Raw genomic sequence first — 25,521 nt, forward strand, 5'->3', positions numbered from 1 at the left:
GGCGGTGACATCCAACGGGAGCTCCATTCTCAACGGCTGCCAAATCAAGACAGCGCCTCAGCGCGGCTTGCTCATCTTTACACACAGCGCGTGAAGCACTCTTCATAACAGTGTGACCAACTGCCACACAGAGTTCTGTGCTTATAAAAAAATAGGAGACCTTACTTTTTGGATTACCCTCGTATATAATAAATGGTTCATTTCCCTTACTTTCTTAAAATTGAGGTTTTTTTCTTATATTCACTTTTTTCAGAAAAATTTAAGTTTTTTTCATTAGAGAACAGTGAGCCATAGCTGAAAAGATGGATAAACTAGAGAATAAGCGTAGGTTCTGTGTAAGTTTTCTTATGAAAAAGTGAGTCGTAGCCTACACTTACTCTCTCCTACAGATCAATAGCACAAGTAGTGCTGAGATACCAGGTATCAGACCAAGCTGAAACACCCATATAAGTATGAGGTGTAGCCTCAACAGGCAGTAATCCAGATGCTGACTCTGGCACCCAGTCGATCGTACAGATGGCGAATACTACCCTGGGATATGTTATTCCACACCTGCTAGACGTAATTCTGTAAGAGTTGTTGGCTGACAAGTCGCCTGCGTCACTTCTCATCCCATCATCTGCCTCATGTGGTCGTTTGAAGACACATCTGGAGACACCGTTGGCCATAGATGTTGCTGCACATCTTGCAGAGTACGTTGAGTTTGACAGGCAGCGGGTGGGCGGTGTTATCCTCTCGGAACGACACATCACCTTCCTGTTGCAGGAATGGCATAAGAACAGACCTAAAAACATACTGGTACCGAGCACTGGTTAGCGTCCCCTTGGAAACACCAAAGATGAAAGAGGATTCTAGCTTATCACACTCCAGACCACAAGCCTGGGATGGAGCCAGTGTGTCCTGGACAGATGCACTTTATGAGACAGCACTCACCAAGTCCACACCGTTTGTGCAGACGACCATCAGTTGCATGCAGGCAGAATCTAATTTCGACACTGAAGACCATGGCAAGCCATCCCACCTTCTAAGTAATCCTCTGACGGCAGCAGTAGAGCCATGCTCATCGATGCAGTGGCATGTGTATAAGATGGGCTAGAAGTGTATGACTCCATATACGCTGCCAATAACTGGTTCGCAACAGTTCGTGTTGACACGTCTGGGCTCAAGAGCCCTCTTACCTGTGCTGTGGCAGTTGTAAAATCTGCCACCGCTGCCCTTACAATATTACGGCGTCTGTGCTGTGCAGAACTTCGTCTATGGGTGTGATAATGCTCACGTGACGTTACCAGCATCATGGTGCAACTGACGCAACATGTCCAACTTAGGTGGCATTCTCCAAAAGGACCAATGCCGCCTCTCAGAAGGCCACAACCTGACAGCTTTCAAACTCGCTCACTTGGCTGTAGCGACCACGAGTGCATCTTTGTGCCATAGTTGCCTGTTTGCTCCGTGCGTTTGCACCACAATGAGCCTTCTGATTGTGAGCAATCCCTATTAAAGGTTAGACGCACGTGGCGCACTGTAGCTATGTCATTATACTACCTGCCTGTCTGCAAATGTCATTGCAACCGTTATCAGTGCATCTACTATCCGCCATGTGACACATTCCCGTCATCGGGTCAAAACCGACATCATCTTTCCAGATACACAGGATTCTTTTTTTTTTTTTTTTTTGCAGTTATGATGGTCTTTCTTAGAAGCTAGATCAAGGAAAGGCAAACCTACTTTTCTAGCATTTGTAGACTTTAGAGGAAGCTTTTGACAATGTTGACTGGAATACTCTCTTTCAGGTTCTGAAGGTGGCAGGGGTAAAATACAGGGAGCGAAAGGCTATTTACAATTTGTACAGAAACCAGATGGCAGTTATAAGAGTCGAGGGACACGGAAGGGACGCAGTGGTTGGGAAGGGAGTGAGACAGGGTTGTAGCCTCTCCCCGATGCTATTCAATCTGTATATTGAGTAAGCAATAAAGGAAACAAAAGAAAAATTTGGAGTAGGTATTAAAATCCATGGAGAAGAAATAAAAACTTTGAGGTTCGCCGATGACATTGTAATTCTGTCAGGAACAGCATAGGATTTGGAAGAGCAGTTGACCGGAATGGACAGTGTCTTGAAAGGAGGATATAAGATGAACATCAACAAAAGCAAAACGAGGGTAATGGAATGTAGTCGAATTAAGTCGGGTGATGCTGAGGGAATTAGATTAGGAAATGAGACACTTAAAGTAGTAAAGGAGTTTTGCTATTTGGGGAGCAAAATAACTGATGATGGTCGAAGTAGAGAAGATATAAAATCTAGACTGGCAATGGCAAGGAAAGCGTTTCTGAAGAAGAGAAATTCGTTAACATCGAGTACAGGTTTAAGTGTCAGGAAGTCGTTTCTGAAAGTATTTGTATGGAGTGTACCCATGTATGGAAGTGAAACATGGACAATAAATAGTTTGGACAAGAAGAGAATAGAAGCTTTCGAAATGTGGTGCTACAGAAGAATGCTGAAGATTAAATGGGTAGATCACATAACTAATGAGGAAGTATTGAATAGGATTGGGGAGAAGAGAAGTTTGTGGCACAATTTGACTAGAAGAAGGGATCGGTTGATAGGACATGTTCTGAGGCATCAAGGTATCACCAGTTTAATCTTGGATGGCAACGTGGAGGGTAAAAATCGTAGAGGGAGACCAAGAGATTAATACACTAAGCATATTCAGAAGGATGTGGTTGCAGTAGGTACTGGGAGATGAAGAAGCTTGCACAGAATAGAGTAGCGTGGAGAGCTGCATCAAATCAGTCTCAAGACTGAAGACCACAACCACAACAGATGGCCTATTTGCGTTATTCCTAAGCAACAAACTGCATCTTTTGTTTCGCTTAATTTTTTCACCGAGCGTAAAAAATGAAACAGTTCCACAATGGAAAACTATGTGAAGTCAGCAATTAAATTGTGGTGATGTTTACTTACAATATATGTCTGGCACTGCAGTAACCAACTGTGCCACATGATCTTCAGAAACCGAACACTAGTTACAAAAACAAAATGGATGTGTTAAAGATTACACAATTTCTACAAAGAAAAACATGAATAAATCAAGTATCATAAGTTCGTTTGGTGATATTGCTCATACAAATGTAAATAAAACGTGCACTCATCTGAGAACGAATCCATTTTTAATGCAACACCAACCACTGCAACAGACGATCATATCTAAAAATAAAATAATAAAGAAAAGATAAGAAGGAGACCTTGAAAATGAGAATAAATTCCGGAAAAGGGACGTGTTTAACAAACTAAAACAACATCCTTAACATGACAATGAGCATAAACATAAACTCATTTTCTTCACGGAAAATAACCTTCCATTCATGTAGGCTTTCCTACAACCATTGTACAGTGAGTAAAGTTATACTTTACGTCTCATGGAACCACGTGACACAACTTATGGCTCCCATGATAAAAATTAAAATTCATTATTTATAGCTTTAAACAAAATATGAGGACCAAATTTTGCTATTCTTCCATATTAGCAAAAAGTTCTGAAGGTGCTTTACATAAGGTAATAAACCCCTTCGGAGCCGCACGCCGTTAGCAGTTTCTGTACTAGTCAGAGCAAGAGATTGCGTGTAATTAAGAAAAAGAAAATCAATAGAGATAGGACTCAGTGCTGTTGTAATCTGGCAACGATTGCAGCTGGTCTACAAAACGCGGATATTTTGTTATGGAAAGGTAACGTTCTACTTCCTTTCTCAAGATTAGTTATGTTACACCATGCAGTAGTTACAGGAATAGGAGAGGTGTCCCTGCCAATCCAGAGATCCTGTTGTTGGGAAGCGAAGTAACAAAGTCGTCTGTCAGGAACCTACTGGCAAATGGCACGTTAGACTCTCGTATAATGAAAAAAAAGAAGAAAAGAAAAGAAAAAGACGGAAGCTTCAGTGATATAAGATTTTTATATGTCCATGGTTCGATACATCTTCAGGCACGCCAACAGCCATCGTCAAAGTCGAAGAGCTCATAAAAACTACCTAACGGCTTACGCTCCTATTGTGTGTTTGGCGCTGCATTGTTCGCGTATAGATACCTGATTTACGGTCTAACACTGCCCGCTGCGTTACTGTCGCATTAAAGTTACACCTCTGGCCCACATCGAGATACAAAGTCATTTACTACCAGGCGAAACTGTTTTTAAGAGTAAGCACCAACTGGTGGTTCCATCACCACGCAGGACGATGAGTGCCTTGATTATTCTGCACAGATTTGGCACCATCTGAAGTCAGAGCCTTTAAGTAGGGAATTCAATGAAGTTTAACGGCTAAACTTGTAAAAAAAATCAATATTTTCGCAATTCAAAACAGATAACAACTATTTGGAAACAAATTGAAGAACGATATGCCGACATTGCGACATTGTCTGTAAAACACAGGGTGCGGTGCGAGAACGTTCTTATTTTTAAAAAACTTTTAACCAAAAACTGTGACAGATAACAATTTAATTCTCTTCTCTTTACGTGGAGGCACATTTAAAGTTTTATTTCATTAGGCTTCGAAAATGATGTCTTGATGGGGGCTTGCTTTAGGCTCTGTGCATTTGGAGAGTCGAAATCGGAGGTTTCGGTCCACTTTGTCTAGCAAGTATCTGTCTGTGTTGGTGACAGCAGCACGAATATTGTTCGGCAGCTCACACAGGGCCTATGGACAGTTGGCATACACTGAGAATTTAAGATAGCCCGATAATAGAAGGTCACAGGGGGCTAAATCTGGCGATTGTTCTGGCCACTGAAGATGAGACAGTTTGGTAAGTGTTCACGCAAGAGAATCACAGACATTTGCGCCGTGTCAGCCGTGGCGCCTTCTTGTTAGCATCACGAATCCCCCACATCCATTTCATCAAGTTCGAAAAGAAAAATTACTGTTATCGGGAAATAACTCTCAGAAGTGACAGTAAATGCCCTATCGTTCTCTTCGAAAACCATGGGCCAGTAAAGTCAGTTTTAAATAACGGCCACCAGTCACGCGATCTGTATGCAAGAGCTGCTCACAAATCCCTTCGCGTCCCATCTTAAAGTACTGTTCCAATGGGACCCACAGCAAATAACACTAACAGGGAATACTAAACGTGCTCAAACAAGGACAGCACGAATGGTCATGGTTTCTTTCGATTCATGGGCGATAGCATGCAAATGCGAAAAAACCTTAATGGCAGCTTCTTAGAGATTGACACAATTATCCAGCGAAAGCCTAGTTACAAAGATTGGAGAACCAGTACTCTGGGAAGAAATTATATTTTCGTGCCATTCCAATATCACATGGTTTGTTTATTCACACTTGCAGATAAATGAAAAAGTGTCTCGTCGCTGAAGAACATAAGGCTAGCATGAGGCACGTTTTCAATCAAGGCTTCATGCATTTTTTCGTGAAACAATATCGTGTGCATTACGTGTGTGCACCATTGCCACTTTGTGTGGATGATATTTCATGTTTTCATTAAGAATTCATCTCACTGTTAAAATTACACTCTTAAATGTGAGATAAATGAAGCATTTTAATTACCATTGACAATGAGTGAGAAAAAATATACAGCTTCTCTAGTTCTGACTATAGCTGGACAAAAATGCTTCAAATGGCTCTGAGCACTATGGGACTCAACTGCTGTGGTCATTAGTCCCCTAGAACTTAGAACTACTTAAACCTAACTAACCTAAGGAGATCACACAGATCCATGCCCGAGGCAGGATTCGAACCTGCGACCGTAGCAGTCGCACGGTTCTGGACTGCGCACCTAGAACCGCGAGACCACCGCGTCCGGCTATAGTTGGACAGTGGTAATAATGAATTCTCAATCATTACATTGGAGCAACTTAATAGTTTGGGCCTTTACCATTCACAAGCACGAAGACGAGTGAAACTAGAAAATTTTATTCACAGGCTGATTACAAAGTATGTAGGTGGAATATACATTGGCTGTCTGATAGTCCCCGAAAGACAATAAAGCAGACTGATTTCGTGGCTTATGCACCACCTCCTTTTATATAAAACCAAACAGTCGAATACTTTCCTGAATGTAAGATTTAAAAAATAACAATTAGAAGTCATGAGCAGATTTGAGTTACTTGCATCAAAATTAGGGGCACATATTGACTTACATGTTCTGATACTCAATTTGGAAAAGTTTACTTAATTCCATTTATAATTTCAATGAATTTACAGCACAACAATTTAAATTTCATTATAGTTAATATTATTAACAGTACAGTAGCGTCCCGTGAATCCGAACTAACTGGGACCAGACCTCGTTCGGATTACCAGTTTGTTCGGATTAGCTGGATTTACGGTGACTAGTTTCTAGAATGAAGTGTACCGATCAGATAAGTAGGTACACCATGGTAACAAATGGGAACAAGTGTGGGAATAATGGCTCAATCTCAATCCCTGCCCTTGTTGTTGTGCATTATTGAGACCTTTGTAGTGTCAGAGGTCAATGCAATGCCAGTTGGTTCGCAAAGCGCTTGGTTATGTTAGTGATCGATCGCTGTCACGCGTAACAGTTGTATTGTATTCATTCAGGTGTAGTGTTGTACGTATTTTTGTCATGAGTAGACGGAAACATACAATGTTAACTCTCAAAGGAACACTGAATCCTTTGAAGCGGATATACAATGGTGAGAATGTATCTAAACCTGCAACGGAACTGGGTGTTGGTAAAGCAATTATTTGTCATTTTTAACTGTTTTCCGTCTTATCCTTTAGTTGCTTTAAATTCGTGGAGGTATGTGCCGTCTATGCAACTAAATGAAGGCAGTTTGTTTGTTGCCATCTTATTTTACGCGTTTCGCTTCATTTATTTGGGAAGCATCATCAGTGGCCTGAAATACATGTTTCTTTTTATATATACAATAAGCGTATTATCTGCTAGATATAATCTGTTGATATATTACATTTTGTCGGGTTTTTTAGGTTAGAAGCAACTTTTGTAGCACAAGTTCCATAAAATGATGTATCTTTCGTTTTACTTACGATTTCCAGCACTGCTAACACATATATGTGTTTCTGGAGATGTATTTGCTGGTCTTCATGCTCCAGTTAGCCGAATCAGGAGTTGTTTAGCCATTTGTCACATCACATTTCACTTTCACTGCCATTTGGCGATCAACATATGTGTGTTTGCAGTGTGTAGCGTTCACAACTGTTGTTATGTGTTTGTCTTTTGTTTCTGTTGTGTTTTGTGGTTTTCATTTGTTGTGTGTCTGTGTGTGTGTGCAATCCTTTTTCTTTTAAGTCTGTGGGTTCATGTGTTTGTCTGTGAGTGTGTGTGTGTGTGTATGGGGGGGGGGGGGGGGGGGGGGGTAGGAGGAAGAGAGGGAGAGAAGAGGGGAAGGATATTCATTACTTATTTATCCTGGTTGCACTTCAGTTTGTTATTGTTTTGGTGGCTAGCATGATCAGCGAGTTATTGTTTATATGGATTTGGTCATTGAGTACCTTCTTTTCCATTGCAATGGCTCTTTGTATGTGGAAGTTTTCTTGCAATGTCAGGAGGTTTTTGTTGTGATTATTCACTCTGATAACTGTCATGTCACATTCCATGTTGGATGGTTCATGTCCATGTTTTATCAGGTATTTCCAACTTCTTATATGTTCTTTATACCTAGTTTTAAAGTTCCTGCTTGTCATCCCCAGATATACTGCTTTACATTCTTGGCACTCTAGCTGGTATATACCTGCTCCTTGGTATTTGTCTGGTTTTTCTGTTGTTTGTAAATGTGATTGGAGTGTGTTTGGAAGAAGAACCGAAAGAAGCTTGTCAGTCCTGTGCAACGTCTTCGGGAAAAACACTCGACGTTCGGCAGACTTTGAAACAGTCCGAGTACGATAAAGTGGATGAACCTCTTTTCCTTTGGATTACGCAGGAAATAGAATGGGGAACTCCTTTGAGTGGAGCTCTGGTTCAGGAGGAGGCTAATTACCTGAACAAGTTAATGAATGGTGATGAGTCTTTTAGTGAGAGTACGGGTTGGTTGGACAGATTCAAAAAAACGCCGTGGAATCTGTCAGTTAACAATTACTGGATTGAAGCTTTCTTCTGACCGTGACGCAGCGAAGGAATACTGGGTCGAGTTTGAAAGAATAGTAAGAGGGCGAAAGTATTCTCCCGAACAAATTTATAACGCTGACGAGAGTGGCCTATATTTTAGGACATTGCCAACAAAAGCATGACATGAAAAGGACAAGACCATGCTCTGTTGTTGTTGTTGTTGTTGTCTTCAGTCCTGAGACTGGTTTGATGCAGCTCTCCATGCTACTCTATCCTGTGCAAGCTGCTTCATCTCCCAGTACCTACTGCAACCTACATCCTTCTGAATCTGCTTAGTGTACTCATCTCTCGGTCTCCCTCTACGATTTTTACCCTCCACGCTGCCCTCCAATGCTAAATTTGTGATCCCTTGATGCCTCAGAACATGTCCTACCAACCGATCCCTTCTTCTGGTCAAGTTGTGCCACAGACTTCTCTTCTCCCCAATCCTATTCAATACTTCCTCATTAGTTATGCGATCTACCCATCTAATCTTCAGCATTCTTCTGTAGCACCACATTTCGAAAGCTTCTATTCTCTTCTTGTCCAAACTAGTTATCGTCCATGTTTCACTTCCATACATGGCTACACTCCAAACAAATACTTTCAGAAACGACTTCCTGATACATAAATCTATATTCGATGTTAACAAATTTCTCTTCTTCAGAAACGCTTTCCTTGCCATTGCCAGTCTACATTTTATATCCTCTCTACTTCGACCATCATCAGTTATTTTACTTCCTAAATAGCAAAACTCCTTTACCACTTTAAGTGTCTCATTTCCTAATCTAATTCCCTCAGCATCACCCGATTTAATTTGACTACATTCCATTATCCTCCAACAACAACAACAACAGACCATGCTCCTGGTTTTAAAATGTGCAAAGATCGTGTGACTTTATTATCGTGCACCAACGCTGCTGGTAATCACAAGCTACCTTTAATGTTGATCAGCAAATCTGTTGGGCCCAGAGCTTCTAAAAACTGCATCATGAAGTCCCTGCCGGGATACTATCGCAACCAGAAAAAAGGATGGATGGGTGGTAAGCTGTTCAAAGAATGGTTTCAAAGCCAGTTTGTTCCCTCTGTTAGTTTTCTAAGGAAAATCATTTGACTCCCCGTGCAATCCTTTTGCCTGATAACGCGCCGTCTCACCCCAGAACTGAGAAATTATGTGATGGAGAAATTTTGGCGAAGTTTTTGCCGCCGAATGTTACACCACTTCTACTTTCAATGGATCAGGGCGTACTGCAAACATTAAAACTGACTTACAGAAAAGAATTTTTAAGAATGCTTATCCACGATGATAGCATTCCTTTAGTGGACAAAATAAAAAAGACCAATGTGAAAGATGTTGTTCATTGGGCCTCAGAGGCATGGCAGAATATTTCAGACAATACTCTGAGAAAATCGTGGAGAAAACTGTAGAAATCTCTTGAATTTCAGGACAATCTAGTTGCAAATGAAAAGGAAAATCTACTATAAATGATACAGACAATCCCTGGATGTGAAGAAGCTAGTGAAGGAGACGTAGATGAGTGGATGGCAGTGCATGGGGCATGTGTGGAGAACCTTACTGACGCTGATTTGGTTGCTGCTGTGACTCAAGACCATGGAAGAAGTGGACTGCTGTGACGGAAGTGACAATGAGCCTGAAAGCGACAAAGGAGAGCTGGTATCACACAGTGACGCAGCAGAAGCCCCTAACCTCGCGCTACGTTATTTGGAGCAACAGCCCACTGCTAAACCTGCTGATTGGTGTTTATGCGACGATGGCGCAACTATGGGTCATATAACAGACTATCTTCATTACGCCAAAAAACAATGAGTTTTTGTGATCTAAAAAGTAGGCATAAAATGTCCGCTGTATTTTAGTAAGTTTGACAGCTTTTCTTTCATTGTTATGCATTGTTTAAACCTAATGTTTTCTTGCCAGTTTGACTAATACATGTTTACTATACTGTGTGTATGTATAGCAGTTTACCGCACAGTTTTCCATACTTAGACTAACATTTTTCATATTCGGATTAACCGAACGTCTACATCTACATCTACATGACTACTCTGCAATTCACATTTAAGTACTTGGCAGAGGGTTCGTCGAACCACAATCATACTATCTCTCTACCATTCCACTCCCTAACAGCGAGCGGGAAAAACGAACACCTAAACCTTTCTGTTCGAGCTCTGATTTCTCGTATTTTATTTTGATGATCATTCCTACCTATGTACGTTGGGCTCAACAAAATATTTTCGCATTCGAAAGACAAAGTTGGTGACTGAAATTTCGTAAATAGATCTCGCCGCGACGAAATACGTCTTTGCTTTAATGACTTCCATCCCAACTCGCGTATCATATCTGCCACACTCTCTCCCCTATTACGTGATAATACAAAACGAGCTGCCATTTTTTGCACCCTTTCGATGTCCTCCATCAGTCCCACCTGGTAAGGATCCCACACCGCACAGCAATATTCTAACAGAGGACGAACGAGTGTAGTGTAAGCCGTCTCTTTAGTGGACTTGTTGCATTTTCTAAGTGTCCTGCCAATGAAACGCAACCTTTGGCTCGCCTTCTCCACAATATTATCTATGTGGTCTTTCCAACTGAAGTTGTTCGTACTATTTATCGAGTAATCGAATTCCAACAGATTTCTTTTGGAACTCATGTGGATCACCTCACACTTTTCGTTATTTAGCGTCAACTGCCACCTGACACACCATACAGCAATCTTTTCTAAATCGCTTTGCAACTGATACTGGTCTTCGGATGACCTTACTAGACGGTAAATTAGAGCATCATCTGCAAACAACCTAAGAGAACTGCTCAGATAGTCACTCAGGTCATTTATATAGATCAGGAACAGCAGAGGTCGCAGGACGCTTCCCTTGGGAACACCTGATATCACTTCAGTTTTACTCGATGATTTGCCGTCTATTACTACGAACGTCCGGATTACCTGCTGTTTTCCGGTTGCCTCTCAAGTAGAGCTATAATTTTAAATGATCATAATGAATAAAAATCGTAGCTTTTCAGAAATAGGGGAGAGGTAAGTTTTCAAGAATACGTGGTGTGATACGACTGCACAGTTCATATCACGAAATTTCATAGCTTAATTATTACCAAACTGCTTGTTCCCCTTAGCTGCTAATATAAATCGGGTAGTATGTGTAGGGGAAGGTGGGGGAATTACAGGCATGTGGATAATCCCACACAGTTTGAATAGCGCACGCTGTTCCCAGTTGGTGCTACACCCTGCAGGCAGGAGTAACAACTACTACGTGGCTTACGCCAGCCATTTTCCAGTGGTGTTGTTGGAGCAGTGAAGTATTGTTTATTTTCGGCGTGTCTCATGTAATTTTGCTCAGCTCTATTTTACAAGGTAAGTGCTACTATAAATTGCATTAATGTAATTCTTGCGCATCAACTACTAACCCTAGATGAAACCTTAAATTTAAATGTAGATTTGTCCCACAATTTGAATTAGGTGCCGAGTTATGCTTAGGTTAGTCATCGAACTTACAGTGGGGTAATGCCATGCAGATGTTGAATTGCGTGGTATTCCCCCTGCAGGTTATATTTTCAATACTAACGAGGTTTTTTTTAATATCAGACGGCTAGATATTACAAAGAAAAACCAAGAAAGTAAAATGGACGCAAGAGAAACTTTGTAAGGCTCTTGGTGCCATCAAATCTGGAAGAAAAATACGAGAAGTATCAAGAGCTTTCGGGATTCACGGATCTACTCTGCGAACGAGATTGAACGTTAAAAGTACCAAGGGTCTAAAACTTGGAAGAAACCCAACATTTTCGACAGAACAGGAAAATGAGATTAGGGATCATGTTTTTACAATGGCCAAGTTGTTCTATGGCATTACATGCATCCTGCTGCGAAAGATTGCATTTGAGTATCCAGAGGCTAACAACATCGCAAAAAATTTTGATAAGTCATCTAGGTTAGCTGGAAAGGATTGGCTATCTCTATTTTTAAAAAGAAACCCAAGTCTTAGCATGGTAAAACCAGAAACAACTAGCATTAACAGAACACAGACATTTAGTGAAGTAGAGGTTAATGCATATTTTAAAAACTTAGAACATGTCTTTGAAAAATATAAATTTAAAGAGTGGAGAGAGTTCAACTGGGGCCACATCTTGGGAAAGGGGGGAAAATGTGACTGTGATATGTTGTTTCAGTGCTGCTGGTACCTACATCCCCCCATGTTTATCTTCCCCAGGAAGAGGATGTCATATCTCTTAAGTGAAGGTGGACCAATTGGAGCAATATATGGTTGTTCTGTCAATGGCTGGTCCAATGTCTCATTTTTTTTTTCAAATGGATCCAACATTTTCAGAACAATGTAAAATTAACTATTGATTACCCTGTGCTGCTGATTTTAGATAATCACAACAACCACATTTCACTAGAAATTTTTGAATTTTGTAAAAAAACATTTTATTGTCATGGTTACCATACCTCAACACACTTCTCACAAGCTTCAACCACTAGATGTTACATTCCTTTCTTCTTTGAAATCAGCCTTCAATCGTGAATGTGACATGTATATGAAGTCACAGGTGATCAAAAAATTACACAATATGAGTTAGCAGAAATTTTTAATAAGGCATATATTAAGGTCACTACCATGGACAAGGAGCAGTCAGGGTTTAAGGCAGGTGGGATTTGCCCTTTCAATCCAAACAAATTTCAGCATGACGATTTATAACAATATGGGATCTTAAGAGATGTTGTCCTTGAAGATGAAGAGGTTCCGACTGCAACAAATGGAAACGAAGTGGTTGCATCTACAAATGAGCCACATATCCCCAAAATGAGTCAATAACAGATTCCTGGATCTCCAGCAGAAGATGTTCCACTTCTAGTAGGCCTAGAAGAGGTCACAACATCAACTAAAAATGCATGTGTCAAGCACGTTAGAGTGTTTGACATATCTCCTGTTCCAAAACAAAAACAACCTTCTTCCTAAGACGAAACAAGCCAAGGGAAAGCCTAAGGGAAAGTCAGTGATCCTTACAGCAACTCCAGAGAAGAATAAACTGCTAACACAGTTATCAATAAAGAAACAAAAAGAAACCATGAAAAAGAAATCTGAAGGTAACAAGAAAAGAAATCTTAAGGATAAAGCAGATAAGTGGAGAAATCTGCAACTTAAAAAAGTCTCGAGGAAGAAACAGACATTATATAAAAAGAAACACCACCAAGAAAGCGACAGTAGCAGCGAGGATGACCTAAATCTGGACTTGCAGAACATTTGCGATGACGATAAAATGGATTATATTGATCCATTGTCGATTTCAGAAGATATGGTATCGATGTATTTCTTGTAGCAGATGGAGTCATGAAGAACGTAGTGGGTGGAGCACTCAAAAAGGTTACAAGTGCGATTTTTGCTGTATGGGAAAATGAACTCTTTTCATATCAATAAAAATGTAAAAAACGAAAATTATAAAAGACGTTTGTAGAATTACATTATTTCGTTCTTAAATGCACTGTTTACTATTTGTAGTAACTAATAAGCAAATAAAAATAGCAAGTACTGTACATTTTTATGGTTTGTTTGTTTTGCGTGCTATTACCCAGTACTTTGCGTGTCATTACCCTCAGGGGTGGGGAATACCACGCATTTGCACTGATTTTTTATTTTAATGTTCAAAATTAAGGTACCGTTTATAACTATTTACAGACGATTGGAATATGTGGAGAAATGTCGATTGTATGGTATGTACTTATTTTCGTAGGTTTTAATGACGTAACGAATGGTTCACATCGATTTTTCCTTAGGTGCGTATACTTCCCCCACTTTCCCCTAGTGTTGGCAGAAGAGCCAACACCGTGTTACTAGAGGAGGCCGAAATGCTTGCGTTTTAGCTCACGCTGGCTGGCGTGAGGAGGAAAGGACTATACTGACGTGAGGTCTGGAACATGACAAGGAATTAGAATTCAGAAAGCGGACGTAATTAGTTTGATACTTCAATCCATTAATGATGAACATCGCTCTTGATAGTACATGGTTCAAAATATTATCTGTTCAGAAGACATAGTAACTGAATATAGCGCCTTGCTAGGTCGTAGCAAATGACGTAGCTGAAGGCTATGCTAAACTGTCGTCTCGGCAAATGAGAGCGAATGTAGATAGTGAACCATCGCTAGCAAAGTCGGCTGTACAACTGGGGCGAGTGCTAGGGAGTTCCTGTAGACTAGACCTGCCGTGTGGCGGCGCTCGGTCTGCAATCACTGATAGTGGCGACATGCGGGTCCGACGTAAACTAACGGACCGCGGCCGATTTAAAGGCTACCACCTAGCAAGTGTGGTGTCTGGCGGTGACACTACAGTATGTTAATGCGAAATTTAATCTGAGGTAATAAACTCAATTGTACTAATTTTCAACCCTAGGACTCACTCTGCTAAAATTTCCCTAGTACTCTATTTGGGGTCATACATGACCCCAATCAATATATAATTAATTGTGTGTACTAATCATTCTGAGAACAACGTACTGTCATTTAATAATGTTTGTTTACATTTTATTTATTATTTAGACACATTTCAAAGCTTTTTTAACAGGTATGTACATAATAGAATTAAATTACAATATACTAAAAGGTATCAGATAGATTATATAATGGTAAGACAGAGATTTAGAAACCAAGTTTTAAATTGTAAGACATTTCCAGGGGCAGATGTGGACTATGACCACAATCTATTGGTTATGAACTGTAGAATAAAACTGAAGAAACTGCAAAAAGGTGGGAATTTAGGGAGCTGGGATCTGGATAAACTGAAAGAACGAGAGGTTGTACAGAGTTTCAGGGAGAGCATAAGGGAACAATTGACAGTAATGGGGGAAAGAAATACAGTAGAAGAAGAAAGGGTAGCTTTGAGGGATGAAGTGGTGAAGGCACCAGAGGATCGAGTAGGTAAAAAGACGAGGGCTAGTAGAAATCCTTGGGTGACAGAAGAAATACTGAATTTAATTGATGAAAGGAGAAAATATAAAATGCAGTAAATGAAGCAAGCAAAACGGAATACAAACGTCTCAAAAATGAGATCGACAGGAAGTGTGAAATGTCTAAGCAGGCATGGCTAGAGGACAAATGTAAGGATGTAGAGGCTTATCTCACTAGGGGTAAGATAGATACTGCCTACAGGAAAATTAAAGAGACCTTTGGGATAAGAGAACCACTTGTATGAACATTAAGAGCTTAGATGGAAACCCATTTCTAAGCAAAGAAGGTAAAGCAGAAAGGTGGAAGGAGTATATAGAGGGTCTACACAAGGGCGATGTACTTGAGGACAATATTATGGAAATGGAGGAGGATGTGGGCGAGGATGAGATGGGAGATGCGATACTGCGTGAAGAGTTTGACAGATCATTGAAAGACCTGAGTCGAAACAAGGCCCTCGGAGTAGAAAACATTTCATTGGAACTACTGACGGCCTTGGAGAGACAGTCTTGACAAAACTCTACCATCTGGTGAGCAAGAAGTACGAAACAGGCGAAATACCCTCAGACTTCAAGAAGAATATAATAATTCCAATCCCAAAGAAAGCAGGTGTTGGCAGATGTGAAAATTACCGAACAATCAGTCTAATAAGCCACATCTGCAAAATACTAACACGAGTTCTTTACAGACGAATGGAAAAACTAGTAGAAGCCGACCTCGGGGCAGATCAGTTTGGATTCCGTAGAAATACTGGAACACTTGAGGCAATACTGATCTTATGACTTATCTTAGAAGAAAGATTAAGGAAAGGCAAACCTACTTTTCTAGCATTTGTAGACTTAGAGAAAGCTTTTGACAATGTTGACTGGAATACACTCTTTCAAATTTTAAAGGTGGCAGGGGTAAAATACAGGGAGCGAAAGGCTATTTACAATTTGTTCAGAAACCAGATTTCAGTTATATTGGTGGGAAGGGAGTGAGACAGGGTTGTAGCCTCTCCCCGATGCTATTCAATCTGTATATTGAGCAAGCACTAAAGGAAACAAACAAAAATTCGGAGTAGGTATTAAAATCCATGGAGAAGAAACAAAAACATTGAGGTTCACCGATGACATTGTAATTCTGTCAGGGACAGCAAAGGATTTGGAAGAGCAGTTGAACGGCATGGACAGTGTCTTGATGGGTGGATATAAGATGAACATCAACAAAAGCAAAACGAGGATAATGGAATGTAGTCGAATTAAGTCGGGCGATGCTGAGGGAATTAGATTAGGAAATGAGACACTTAAAGTAGTAAAGGAGTTTTGCTATTTGGGGAGCAAAGTAACTGACGATGGTCGAAGTAGAGAGGACATAAAATGTAGACTGGCAATGGCAAGGAAAGCGTTTCTGAAGAAGAGAAATTTGTTAACATCGAGTATAGGTTTAAGTGTCAGGAAGTCGTTTCTGGAAGTATTTGTATGGAGTGTAGCCATGTTTGGAAGTGAAACGTGGACGATAAATAGTTTAGACAAGAAGAGAACAGAAGCTTTTGAAATGTGGTGCTACAGAAGAATGCTGAAGATCAGATGGGTAGATCACGTAACTAATGAGGAAGTATTGAACAGGATTGGGGAGAAGAGGAGTTTGTGGCACAACTTGACAAGAAGAAGGGATCGGTTGGTAGGACATGTTCTGAGGCATCAAGGGGCCACCAATTTAGTATTGGAGGGCAGCGTGGAGGGTAAAAGTCGCAGTGGGAGACCAAGAGATGAATACACTTAACAGATTCAGAAGGATGTAGGCTGCAGTACGTATTGGGAGATGAAGAAGCTTGCAGAGGATAGAGTAGCATGGAGAGCTGCATCAAACCAGTCTCAGGATTGAATGCCACAACCACAACAATTTTTAAGAATAAATAGTGAACAAAAAATAGTAATAAAAATAAAATAAATAAATTTTATTTTATTAAACAATAAAATAAAAAAATTAAGAAACAATAAATCTGTCTCCCCCCTAATACACACACACACACACACACACACACACACACACACACACACACACTCACAAAACAGATGATTGCAGAAAACCGAGAATGTTGGCAACACTTAGAAAAACAAATGAAACTCTGTATTAGAGAGATGGTAGTTACAGTGATGTGTAACGTAAACAGTGAGCTGAAAGTGAACTGTGAGATGTCAATTGGGCTGCCAGATGAGAAAAAGCAGTCTGCTTGGATGCAATGAATTAGAAGTTACCTGTAAGTACCTTTCCATTTCATAAAAAATGTTAAGGAACTGTTTTTAAATCTATAATCTCGATGTGAAATCATAACCTATGTGTAGAAATGGAGAAATTATGTAACATTTCAGGATACCCACTGAAGATGCCTTGTAAAAAAAGGCAAAACGCGTCTGGGTGCATAAATAAAAATTTCGATGAGCAGCATGCAAAAAAAGGCATTGTCTTTGAAACAACTGCAATTTACCTAGTATCTACTGGTATCTCCTGCTTTTTATAGCTTCTGTCTCCCGATTTAGAGCCTGTTGCCCCTGGGAACATTGGCCTTTCCCACGGGATGGACTGTGTAGGTTATGATATGAGAGACGAGAGCACTGAAAGAATAACAGATAGTCATTTTACCGTGCTCAATAGGTTAAGGCAGGGGTCTCCAAACTTTTTAATCCGCAGGCCACATTGACTCCTCCACGAACTCATAAGGGCCAAGATCTACCTAGTGGGATTAAAGCACCCTAGCACTCCATGATCACCGTAATGCAAGGCTAAAGGAAAGATGAAATCGCAAAAATCTAAGGTTGTGGGAATAGCTAACACTGAAACGAACTACGATTTTTATTTAATTACATAATTTTGATTGGTGGACGCACCTGACCGAAATTCTGGCGTATTTTATTCTGGCGAATTTCACCGGCAAAAAAGTGTGTCACATTCTTCACGAAAGCGTCCTGCAAAGTTAACGAAATCTCAAAGTCATTGTTAGCAACACTATGACTGCAAGACGTAATACAGGTAGAGTATGTCAACGCATTGTTATTTCAAGCGGTGCAACAATAAGTTTAGTTATGTAGTCTTGCAGCGAGTAGCAGAGCCAATGTCGCAGTGTATTGGTCGCGTTAGGCCTCGAAACTCAATTGTTGGCAGTATAGGTACCACCTCAAATATTTGGCGGGCCGGATACCGGGGACGTCCGGCCAGCTGACGCGGGCCGGTTTGCCGGACCTCGGGGGGGGCGGTTTCGGCCAGCGGTCCGTAGTTTGGAGACCCCTGGGTTAAAGGAGTACAACTTGTGGGTAATACTGGTGCAAAGTACTCCGTGCATTGGGGAGTTATAAGTACAGACGTACTTGTAGAAAGAAGTGACTGTTGACTGCCAGCAAGAGGCTGTAGTGCTTTGATAATGTCACACAGGCTGCCTTATTGGCACGTGGAAGTTGATGGGCCTCTTACAATTAACGGCTCTTTTATCTCGCGCACCGACTGCGCCGCCACCATTAAAAGGCACCGGCCATTCCCCGCGGGCGCACATCTACAAGAGAGGATCCGGCACGGCGATGACGGCGGCGATGGCGACCTCAGGTGTCTTTCTTGTGGCGCTGGTGGTGCTGCCTGCCGCCCTCGTGGGCGCAGATCAGTCCGTCGTCGTTAAGGATGAGAGTAAAGTCGAAGTGGACATCCGCAAAGGCAAGGAAGGTCAGTGACTCCTGCAGATTATTTCATTCGCATATCTGAATCTACAGCTGTATCTGCTGCACTCCGCAGGTCACCTGCCGGTGTGTGGAGAAGAGTACTTCTGGTTCCACTCTTAGCTCCCACATTCCCTGCTCCATTTGCGAATGGTGCATGGGAGGAACGGTCGTCGATAGCGCTCCGAATTGGCTCAAATTTCTCGTTTTGTTCATTTTGCGAAACGTACGTGGGAGGAATTAATTTGTTGTCCGACTCTTTCCGGAACGCACACTCTCAGAATTTCAGGAGTAAACCTTTGAATGACTCCCAACGCCTCTCTTATAGCGTCTGCCATCGGAGTTTATCGAGCGACTTCGTAATCTTTTCGCGCCGTTTAGACGATCCTGTGAGAAGAGGCTCTCCGTTGGATCTTGTCTATCTCTCCTATTAGTCCAACCTGGTTAAGGTTGAAAAACAGTACTCATGACTTGCTCCAACCAGTGATTTGTAAGTCATTTCTTTCGAGGATGAATTACATTTCCTTAACATTCTACCTTTCAATGTCAGTCTGGCATCTGCTTCTCCTACAATTTGTTTTATGTGCTCATTCCAATATTAAGCTCGTTCCGCATAGCTACTTCTAGATATTTTACGGCAGTAACTGTTTCCAGCAATCTGCTGCCAATAGCGCAGTTGCACGGTAATGGATTTCTTCCCGTAAGTGCGCACTAAGTCGTTCCAAGGCTTCCATTCAGTCTCTTGTTGACCAGTCTGGTGTGCCAGATGAACATAGCTAAACGGAAGCCGAAGTTTTAAATTTCATGTTAGAGAAATCGTTCGCACATCAGAGTCGTGCAAACATACCGTCATTTGACCCTCGATCAGACTCCCGTATGGACGACATAGTAATAATCATCACTGACGTAGAGAAAGAACTAAATCATTTGAAAGCGAAAAGTATTTTCATACTAGGGAATTTTCGTTTCATTAGCTATCGATGACTCTTAAAAAAATTACAGTCACCGGGGTGAAAAGAAATAAAAGCTATAATTCCTGATGTCTTCTGTAAGGTATCGATCTCTCTGGTCGCCAATTCCTCGTTTAATGAGACACTCTGTCTCAGAATTCTGTCGCAGTAGCTGCTGCACGGTGAGCTTGTGCAAATTATACTGTGTTTTTGCAAAAGAAGCACAATTAAACCTGTCAGCAATAGAAATGTAGCCGTTAGTCGTAAATGAGAAAACATTAACAATTCACACGGAAGTAAGTCGTCGATTCTGTTGCAGTTTGGTTGAATCCCCGTAATCCATCGTATTTTTAATACGGAACGACTGGAACGGAAACTAATCAAAGGGTTTTATTTCTGTTCTTCATCTGAGCAAGATCAAAACCATGATGGGTGTACCCTACAGGCGGAGTGAGGCGCATATGCTACACGCTGGTTAATCACCTACGTCCTGCAAAACTGATAACGTGTGGGTCGCAAATGGAATAACGGTTATTGAGAAAAGTAAACATCTGAACTATCGCACAGCACGATGCTCAGCGTACTCGCAGCAACTGAGCATGATGCGCCTACAGGAATACGGAAGCTACCCCAGGTCTGCCTCTTGTGGGGAAGAGTTCAAACCGTTCGAAGAAAACATTGACATGAATACGGACTGCATCGTTAGCAATACATTTCAGTAAATTAAATATATTATACCACCGGACCCTTCTAAGACACTCATACATTCGGATAATACCGAGTGCATTGTTCACATGTATAGCCTTTTGTGAACTTATTTTATAGATGATGATACCGTGCATGCAACCACTGAAATGCTGTTTCTCTACACCACGCGCCAATTAAAACATTGTCATTGACGGAAGCTTCTCGGCTGTTTCTAGTTTACAGTGAAAGTGTGGTGTCTGCATTCATGTAGTATAAAGTCTCTTATTACATTCATATCCAAGTAATCACAATGAAATTCATCTACTTCAGATCTTGGTCGTTTTATAGCAGGAGCACAAACGGGACATACCCACAGAAATTTCCACTTTTCGAAGTTTTGTAACGGGTTATGCAGAAATGTCGGTATAGGTAGCATGCAGACATCCATGTTTCACTGTATAATATTAACAATATTACTTCCTATTTCACTACCCTTGCGGTGAATTGTCTGCCCCTTCCTGCAATTTGAAGGCATTGTGGAGGCAGAAGGTATAATCCCAGTGGCGAATGGCTCACCTTTCACTGAAATGTGCATTGTTCTTGACAAAAGAAAAGCAATAACGAAATAAAACAGCAAAACTATACAGGGTCGTCCATTGACCGTGACCGGGCCAAATATCTCATGAAATAAACGCCAAACGAAAAAACTGCAAAGAGCGAAACTTGTCTAGCTTGAAGTGGGAAAGCAGATGGCGGCTATGGTTGGCCCGCTAGATGGCGCTGCCATAGGTCAAACGGTTATCAACTGCTTTCTTTTTTTTTTTTAATAGGAACCCCCATTTTATTACATATCTGCGTAGTACGTAAAGAAATATGAATGTTTTAGTTGGATCACTTTTTTCTCTTTGTGATAGATGGCGCTGTAATAGTCACAAACACATGGCTCACAATTTTAGACAAACAGTTGGTAACATGTAGGTTTTTTTAAAATTAAAATATAGGACGTAGGTACGTTTGAACATTTTATTTCGGTTGTTCCAATGTGATACATGTACCTTTCTGAACTTATCATTTCTGAGAACGCATGGTGTTACAGCGTGCCGGCCGGTGTGGCCGTGCGTTTCTAGGCGCTCCAGTCTGGAACCGCGAGACCGCTACGGTCGCAGGTTCGAATCCTGCCTCGGGCATGGATGTGTGTGCTGTCCTTAGGTTAGTTAGGTTTAAGTAGTTCTAAGTTCTAGCGGACTGTGACCACAGATGTTAAGTCCCATAGTGCTCAAAGCCATTTGAACCATTTGTTACAGCGTGATTACCTGTAAATACCACATTAATGCAATAAATGCTCAAAATGATGTCCATCAACCTCAATGCAATTGGATAAGTGTAACGACCTTCCTCTCAACAGCGAGTAGTTCGCCTTCCGTAGTGTTCGCACATGCATTGACAATGTGCTGACACATGTTGTCACGCTTTGTCGGTGGATCACGATAGCAAATATCCTTCAACTTTCCCCACAGAAAGAAATAATGGGACGTAACTATCCGGCGAACGGTCCGGACACTTGGATGATGTCGTCCAGGATACCGAGCAGCATACATAGCACACGCCCGTGGGGCATTTTGATCACAATAGCCATACATCAACACGATATCGACCTTTTCCGCAATTGGTAAACGGTCCATTTTAACACGGGTAATGTATCACTAAGCAAATACCGTCCGCACTGTCGGATTGTTAGGTGATACCACGTACTTATACGTTTGTCACTATTAAAGCGCCATCTATCACAAAGCGAAAAAAGTGGACCAACTAAAATGTTCATATTTCTTTACGTAGAACAGTACGCGCGCGGTAGCTGAGCGGTCAGCGCGACAGACTGTCAATCCGAAGGGCCCGGGATCGATTCCCGGCTGGGTCAGAGATTTTCTCCGCTCAGGGACTTGGTGTTGTGTTGATCTAATCATCATCATTTCATCCCCATCGACTCGCAAGTCGCCGAAGTGGCGTCAAATCGGAAGACTTGCACCAGGATAACTGTCTACCCGACGGGAGGCACTCGTCACACGATATTTCATTTCACTTACGTAGTACACAAATATGTAATAAAATATATAGGTCATATTTTTAAAAAACGCAGTTGATATCCGTTTGACTAATGGCAGCGCTATCTAGCGGGCCAACTGTAGCGCCACCTTGTTTCCTCCTTCAAGCTAGACGAGTTTCGTTCTTTGTAGTTTTTTTTCCGTTTGATGCTTATTTCGTTAGATATTTGGCCTGGTAACTATCAATGGACCACCCTAAATAGATATAAAAGGCTGAAAAATACAGGGTGATTCAAAAAGAATACCACAACTTTAGGAATTTAAAACTCTGCAACGACAAAAGGCACAGCTAAGCACTATCTGTCGGCGAATTAAGGGAGCTATAAAGTTTCATTTAGTTGTACATTTGTTCGCTTGAGGTGCTGTTGACTAGGCGTCAGCGTCAGTTGATGCTAAGATGGCGACTGCTCAACAGAAAGCTTTTTGTTTTATTGTGTGCGGCAGAAGTGAATCGACGACAGTTGTTCAACGTGCATTTCGAACGAAGTATGGTGTTAAACCTCCTGATAGGTGGTGTATTAAACGTTGGTATAAACAGTTTACAGAGAATGGGTGTTTGTGCAAAGGGAAAAGTTCTGGGCGGCCGAGAACGAGTGATGAAAATGTAGCACGCATCCAGCAAGCATTTGTTCTCGACCCAGGAAAATCTACTCGCAGAGCTAGCAGAGAGCTGCAAATTCTACAATCAACTGTATGGAGAGTGCTACGAAAAAGGTTAGTTATGAAACCTTATCGTCGGAAATTGGTTCAAGCACTGTCTGCAGCTGATAAGATTAAAAGAATCGATTTCTGTGATTTTATCCTTGCTCAAATGGAAACAGATGAATCTTTCGTTTCAAAGATTGTGTTTAGTGATGAAGCAACTTTCCACTCTAACGGGAAAGTCAACCGTCACAATGTCTGTATATGGGGCACTGAGAATCCGCGGGAAACAACTCAGTATGAACGTGACTCGCCTAAGGTGAACGTTTTCTGTGCCATTTCAGCCAATAAAGTTTTTGGTCCCTTTTTCTTCGAAGGTGCTACTGTAACTGGACTACAGTATCTGGAGATGTTAAATAATTGCCTGTTCCCTCAGCTCGAACAAGAAGCACAACAATTCATATTTCAGCAGGATGGAGCGCCACCACATTGGCACTTATCTGTCCGTAACTACCTGAACGTCAACTACCCGAGGCGATGGATCGGCCGCCAGGCAGCCCGTGACAGAGCACTTCATCACTGGCCTACAACAAGCCCTGATCTTACCCCCTGCGATTTTTTCGTATGGGGGTATGTTAAGGATATGGTGTTTCGGCTACCTCTCCCAGCCACCACTGATGATTTGAAACGAGAAATAACAGCAGCTATCCAAACTGTTACGCCTGACATGCTACAGAGAGTGTGGAACGAGTTGGAGTATCGGGTTGATATTGCTCGAGTGTCTGGAGGGGGCCATATTGAACGTCTCTGAACTTGTTTTTGAGTGAAAAAAACCTTTTTAAATACTCTTTGTAATGATGTATAACAGAAGGTTATATTATGTTTCTTTCATTAAATACACATTTTTAAAGTTGTGGTATTCTTTTTGAATCACCCTGAATAATCAACTAATGAAAAAGGACAGAGAGCTTAAATGGCGGAAAACGAAACACTACTCAAAGACAGTAAAGTCCAGCAATAAGGCAATATTTTTCTGACGGCCAACACTACTACCGGCGATATGCCGGATGGCTGAGGAAGCATACGGCAGGACCGCTTTCCCGCTCCCCGCCTCACCCCTCCCGTAGCACTCACGTGGCGCGCGGCGCAAGGAACTGTGCCGCAACCACAACGCCGCGCGACCCGGCGCATGCGCGTTTTCGTCGCCACCGCATCCCTTCCCGATTACAAAAATGCGCGCTGCGCTGCGTCACAGGCGCTATAAGCGCCTCAATCCGCGCCTAGGGTAAAGCAGACTGTCTATAGGACCTATTGCTGAGTACTGCTCGAGTGTCTGGGGTCCGTACCAGGTCGGACTAAAGAAAGACGTCGGACCAGTTCAGAGTCAGGCTGCTAGATTTGCTAGCGGCAGGCATGAACAACACGTCAGTGTTTCTGAGGTCTTTCGGAAACTCAAATGGGAACCCTAGGGGGAAGGCGACGTTCTTTTCGATTAACACTGTTGAGAAAATTTAGGGAACTGGTATTTGAAGCTGACGGCCAAACGGTTCCACTGCCACCAGCATACACTGCGGGTAAGGACCTCGAAGATAACAGACAACACATCAGGGCTGATACGGTGGCACGTAGACACTCTCATCTAGACACTCTTTTCCTCGCCCCATTTGCGGGTGGAAAAGAGAAGGGAATGTAGTGGTACAGGGTACACTCCGTCACGCAACGTACGGTGAGTTGCAGAGTATCTATGTACACCACTGGCCATTAAAACTGCTACACCAAGAAGAAATGCAGATGATAAACGGGTATTCATTGGACAAATATATTATACTAGAACTGACATGTGATTACATTTTCACGCAATTGGGTGGATAGATCCTGAGAAATCAGTACACAGAACAAGCACCTCTGGCCGTAATTATGGCCTCGGTACGCCTGGGCATTGAGTCAAACAGAGCTTGGATGGCGTGTACAGGTACAGCTGCCCATGCAGCTTCAACACGATATCACAGTTCATTAAGAGTAGTGACTGGCGTATTGGGACGAGCCAGTTGCTCGGACAACATTGACCAGACGTTTTCAGTTGGTGAGAGATATGGAGAATGTGCTGGCCAGAGCAACAGTCGAACATTTTCTGTATCCAGAAAGGCCCGTACAGGACCTGCAGCATGCGGTCGTGCATTATCCTGCTGAAATGTGGGGTTCTGCAGGGATCAAATGAAGAGTAGAGCCACGGGTCTTAAGACATCTGAACTATTCAAAGTGCCGTCAATCCGAACAAGAGGTGACTGAGACGTGTAACCAATGACACCCCATACCAGAACGCCGGGTGATACGCCAGTATGGCGATGGCGAATACACGCTTCCAATGTGCGTTCACCGCGATGTCGCGAGACACGGATGCAACCATCATTATGCTGTAAACAG

At 41.9% G+C, this 25,521-nt stretch overlaps 1 protein-coding gene across 1 annotated transcript in view; it reads left to right on the plus strand.

The window, feature by feature from the left end:
* The first annotated feature begins 18,555 nt into the window (after positions 1–18,555).
* Positions 18,556–25,521, plus strand: part of LOC126284772 (uncharacterized) — a 96,641-nt gene continuing 89,675 nt past the window's right edge. The window contains exon 1 of the mRNA XM_049983933.1: positions 18,556–18,723. Coding sequence (XP_049839890.1) covers positions 18,585–18,723 — 139 coding nt within the window. The 5' untranslated portion in view covers positions 18,556–18,584. The remainder of the gene's footprint in view (positions 18,724–25,521) is intronic.

The sequence above is a fragment of the Schistocerca gregaria genome, chromosome 8 (genome assembly GCF_023897955.1).
Source record: "Schistocerca gregaria isolate iqSchGreg1 chromosome 8, iqSchGreg1.2, whole genome shotgun sequence".
In the NCBI taxonomy this organism is placed as follows: domain Eukaryota; kingdom Metazoa; phylum Arthropoda; class Insecta; order Orthoptera; family Acrididae; genus Schistocerca; species Schistocerca gregaria.